This window comes from Apis dorsata, unplaced genomic scaffold, assembly GCF_000469605.1.
Source record: "Apis dorsata unplaced genomic scaffold, Apis dorsata 1.3 scaffold_44, whole genome shotgun sequence".
Classification (NCBI taxonomy): domain Eukaryota; kingdom Metazoa; phylum Arthropoda; class Insecta; order Hymenoptera; family Apidae; genus Apis; species Apis dorsata.
This window is the reverse complement of record NW_006263346.1, coordinates 1,549,145-1,554,729: the sequence shown is the minus strand read 5'-3', so window position 1 is coordinate 1,554,729 and position 5,585 is coordinate 1,549,145. Positions and strand designations below refer to the sequence as shown.

Below are 5,585 nucleotides of genomic sequence, written 5' to 3'. Positions count from 1 at the left end.
GCGGGAGACCAGGTCGCCGCCGGACAACGAGGCTGGACTCTTCAGAGTCGAGGGATCACCCGTGGTCGTTGTCATGTTTCTGCTCCTCGTTCAGGGGACGATTCACTGGAGGAGGAAAGTGTTAGATAGACGGTAAATGTTACGAATAAAGTGGGAGTATTTCTGGATAAAAACGAATTGAATTTTTAACATATCATTCCAGATGATAATTAATTACAAAATCTATGTAATTTTTTGAACAATGTTCCTCGTCATTCTAATAATTTTAAAAATTAATTTCGATGTATGTATTCAAATATATCTTTTATTTCATTGCGCGTATGCAAATTAATATTCTTATAGGGATTATAAATACACGTATCCTGTAACGATCGAACGCGGGGAGGAAGATGGTCGTAAGCGAGAGCATAGAATCGTGGGAGCGAAGACGCGCTACTATTGTCTTCAGAAATTAATTGAATATCCTCCATTGTCGAGTCTAAGAGCGAGAGGCAAGGCAACGCCTATGACTGGATAAGGGACGAGTAATACCGCCAGGCTTGCTTCGCATCATCCATTAAGGATTACTAATTTCTGTCAAGTGCACGTTCGGTTTCGCGCCAACGTCTTCGCGGAGGAATCCCCGAGAAATCGTTAATGAGAATCTACGATCGTAGGTATTTCAATTAAACTTGGCGCCACGTTCGTATGAACAATCGAGCCGGGAACAATTAGTAATTAGTAAGGTTCCCCACATCCGACGGATCTTCGCGATTGATATATATATATATATATATATAAAATTTATAATTTGTTCGATCAATTTGAAATTTAATTATGTAGGAGTCTCGTAATTTTATCTTTCTCTTTTTCGATGATCTCTCCTTCGTTCTACAATGTGATTTGATCGTCTTAATCTTTTTTATCGATACGATTAAGTATTTCTTTTTATTATTCTTCTTTATGATATTTCCTAGCGTTAACTGATTAAATTGATAAAATAAAATTTCAATTTCTGATTTATTTACGTAAGTAATGTAAATGTTAGATCAATACACTTTGTACATTTATATGCACATTTATTTTGAAATATATTTGATAAATATCTGTATTTCACCATATCATGAACATCATATCGTTGAATTTTTATATTTAAATTTCGATGATCATTATCAATTACCACGTCTTTTCACTTTATAAGAACACTTATTAAGCGCTTAAGCTGCTTAAAATTGCTATCAACACGCGTCTGTATATCCTATATCTTCGAACTCAACAGTTAAAAAGAAGAAACAAAACATACTTTCCTTATTAGTGATCAGTTAAGCAAGTTTCATCAACACCCTTATAATCCTTCAACCGATTGATTTATAATTCTAAAGAAAATGGAATTTCTTGGAAAAAACAAAAAATAAAATAGATTCTATTATCCTATTATATACAAACACTATTTAAATGTTTGGAGAAAAATCTTCTCACAACGAAGGGGGGATCGATCATTTTTGCAAAAATTAAGCGTAGTGAAAAATGTTTGTCGCGAGAATTCAACCAAGTCTTTCCCCGCGCCAAGATTCTTTCGTCGATGGAAAGAGAGAATAATGTAACGGGGCGTGGAAATGGTGGTCTGTATCCGTGTCCGCGCACCGAGGAGGGATTGGGTATTGTTTCGGTCCATTGTTTCCCAAACAAACGGCGTCCACGTTGTTTCGTCAGAAGATATTATGTTCAGCCAGACAGGCAGGACGAACAGGAAATGGACTGCTGTCAGTTTTACTCTTCGTGATAAATACGGGCTCTCTCGTCGTCGGTGGTGCAGCGCGCCCATAATTCCCGCCGTCTCCGCATCGTCGTTTCAACATCGAAAATCTTTTGATTCCTCTCGAAGTGAGCGTGAAACGGTCAGAGCCACGGTTTTTCGCCGCTTTTATTCCCCCCTTCCCTTCCCCCCTCCGAATATTATTCGATCGTTATGCGAAGAAATATTCGATCTTTGATGAAAAGAAATGGAAACGATTTCTTCCTCCCCTCATTTTTGAAAGAAATCCGTTTCGTTTCGGAATGAAATTTATTTTTGGTGATGAGAGGGGATGAGAGTGTAGCGAATATGAATATTTTTCGAAGATTTTTTTTTACTAGAAAAGAAAAAAAAATCGAAGAGAAAAACAAGAAGATGATTATCTACTTAAATTTTCTTTTCAATAAAGTAAAGTAAATAGTTAAAAATAACCACGTCGAAGTAAAGTAAATGGATCGCGGATGCCGTTGATACTCTTTCCCCGAAGAATCCCCGGAGAAACGATTTTTTTCCTCCTGCCCGCGATGGCTGCCGTGCAAGACAATAGAGACGCGTTTCCATTGCTTACATCGCGAGCCTCTCAAACAGGAAATTTTAAAGCTTCGAAAAATTCAGTGATATCTTCCTCCATTCAGTTGTCTTCTAAGTCAAGCTTCGAACAACACGAAGAGGGACATTAATTTCGTGAGATCGCAGCGATCACTTTATTCGATCCTTTTCTTCTTGTTTCTTTCATTTTTTTTTTTTCTTATCCTTCTTTTCGACCTTGTAAAAATTCAACGACGAAAGAGAGAGAGAGAGAGAGAGGGGAGAAGGGAGGAGTGGAGAGAGAGAGAAGGAATTGCAGCAAAATTTACATCCCCCTCTAATACTTTATGGAAACGTTACAGCATCTTCTCTCTTGGTCCCTCGTATTTAAATCACATTACCCCCCGAGATAAAATAATTCAACGTGCCGCTACGCTCCCGAGGATACGTCAATTATGCAAAAAGTGAGAATTTCCATTGCGTGGTCGACTCTTTATTCTATTACCAACGGGGATATAAAGAAACGTCGAGGAAAGTATCTCGAGAAGCGAGTATTTACTTGAGATTCTCTTGCGCGAAACAATTTATCCCCCACTGGGCTCTCCCTCTCTCTCCCTCTCCCTCCCTCCCCTAAAAGTCAATGGTAACACATTTTCACCGGCAACCCTCGTAATATTCTATTTAAGTGTCCTTTAAAAATCGCAATATACATTTCAATCTTCCCCTCTAGTAGTCAACCTTCAATCCTGTTGTTGTATCGCTCCTTTAATGGGTGATAGCGTCTCGTATTCCTCTTTCACGCGATTGTTTCATGCGAAACATCTTGCGATATGCGATACACGAGCGATACAGTTTATTGGAAAATCTGTAGAGAGAGAGGATAATATAATCTGAGAGAAAATATATTTAACAGGTGATTATTTTCTTCCAAAATGGATTTTTCATTGTATCGTATTGTACGATACGATAAAAATTGCAATAAAATTAAATTGAAACGTAAATATAAAACGTTGATATATATATATATATTATAAAACGAAGTAGGATTGATTGACATTAATCACCATGACCTTTGTTATTTTATTCCTTTCAGAAAAGAAGATGATCACCCGACGCTATTAACGATAAGAAAAATGAGGCAGCTATTCATTTTGATGGAATCGCGTATGCGATAAACGCGTGCAATTACACGCGTGCAAACTCATCGATTACTCATCCAATCTTATCTCTGATTATCAGTTACGATTTTCCAGTTAAAATTTTCTATCCACCAACGTAAAAAAAAAAAATAAAAAAATTCTATTCTATCCATCCTCCAAACAAAATAACCATTTCTCGTCACCCAATTTTATCCATTTTCCTGATTACAAATTACGATCCATATTTTTTTCCAACGTTATCATCATCAACGTACGACTAATCTTCCTTCCAGGACAGAAGTCACTGCGATAAAGCGAACGATTCCCTCTCCCATCCCCGGAATAATAATGCACAAGTTTTGCATTATCATTCCGTCCATCCGCGTGGAATCGGTCGAACCAACCTCAACGATCATCATCCTCCTTACGGGAGCCCATCCTTCTCGCGACTATGGTTTCAGTTTCACGCGGATGGGGGGAGGGGGAGGGGGAGGCCCGGTTTACGATTCATAAGACAACTCGGTGGATTGAATTAAGCGAGCGGTGCGGCAGCTGCCAGTCCGTTCCCGGTTCTGCCCGCGCACCCACCGCGCGAATCTGCATAATCCCGTTCACGTCGACGATTCTAATTGGCGGATTGTTTCAATCTCTGTCGCCGCGAATATTTGCATTGCTGCTCCTCTCGTTTCTCCATACCCCTCTCCTCTCCGCCCTTCCGCTTTCCCCAAATCGACGACTCGTTCGTCTCTTTTCGTCCAATTCATTTCCTCTATCTTTTTCTTTCTTTCTTTGGCGCTTGGATTTCACTTATCCCTTGCACTCGTCTTGATTCCTCGTTTTCTTTCCTTTCTTATGTATATATTCTTGGTACGCTTTATACGTTGTTGTTCACCATTCTTTTTCTTGGGTGGTGAAGGGGGTGGTGGTTGGTTTTAGTTTTGTACGGGTTTATTGGATCTATCTATTGTATGTTTTAAATATTTCTGTTTCTTTTTTACGCCTTTGATTCTTGCTCTTGATGATCTTGTTTCTCTCGATCTTTTATATGGTTTACGTTTTTTGCGTATTTTTCTTTTTTTCTCCTTTTCGTTAGTTAATTATTATCTTCATTTTTGTCGTTTTATTTTCCTTTTTTATTCGTTCTTTTTCGTGTTTTTCGTCGTGTTTCTCTTCGTCTACAATCTTTTATATTTTCGTTGCTTTCATCCACGTTTTAATCCACTTTCATCTATTTGCTTCCTTTATAGGTCTTCTGTGTTCTCTATGCCTCTGTGTTTCTCGTTAGCTTTTCCTTTCCACGTTCTCGTGTTTTTGCTTTTGCTAAATTTCTTATACGACTGCATACGATTGTTTGGAAATACATTATGCGCGCATATTTGAATTCGTCCCATCGTTAAATTGTTATCACATTATAAGCAAAAATATATAAATTAAACTCAGAATTTTTCTTCGCCACTGTATCTTTCATATCGTTATCAAAATATCAAATTTCAATTTCGTAGCGTCATTGCATATCTAATTTCCATTTATCGTTTTCCATTTACGCTCGATTAATTTCCTCTTTGATTCTCTTTGTTCGTGTAATTAAGTAGAAGAATCCTAGATAAAGGAATCCTAATAAAAAAAAGTTCGAGAGAGAAGAAAGAAAAATAAATAATCATAATACATAATATAATAAATAATAATAAATCGTAATATTTGTCAGCTTCGATCATTAATAATTTTAATAAAGATACTCTCACCGTGTAATTATTCTCTCTTAGTATTATCTTTTATATTTAAACGTTCTCTATACAGAAATATTTTATTCGTTCTTTTCTTCTTTTTTTACCAAGATATTATACTTTATTCATACTTATTTATTAGTATCAAAGCAAGATAAGCAAAATATTATTTACCAGTATCTAAAAAAAATGTACATTCATGAAGCGAGAAGCGAATTAATTTCCAGTCTTAACAGATATCTCGACCGATTTCGCCTCCTCCTCCCTATCCTCCATATCCTCCTCGTTTTCCCTTCGAGCAAAGGCGATCCCTTTACAGACCGCATAAACATTTTTATTGCGACCAGACGCGGAACGATCTCGCTTTGCATAGAGAGAAAAGAAAAGAAAAAAATGTCAGTCGCGGTAGAACTCGATTTC

At 37.3% G+C, this 5,585-nt stretch overlaps 1 protein-coding gene across 1 annotated transcript in view; it reads right to left on the bottom strand.

Moving 5' to 3' along the window:
* Positions 1 to 5,585, bottom strand: part of LOC102681970 — a 9,699-nt gene that overhangs the window by 2,081 nt on the left and 2,033 nt on the right. The window contains exon 2 of the mRNA XM_006608839.2: positions 1 to 105. Coding sequence (XP_006608902.1) covers positions 1 to 75 — 75 coding nt within the window. The 5' untranslated portion in view covers positions 76 to 105. The remainder of the gene's footprint in view (positions 106 to 5,585) is intronic.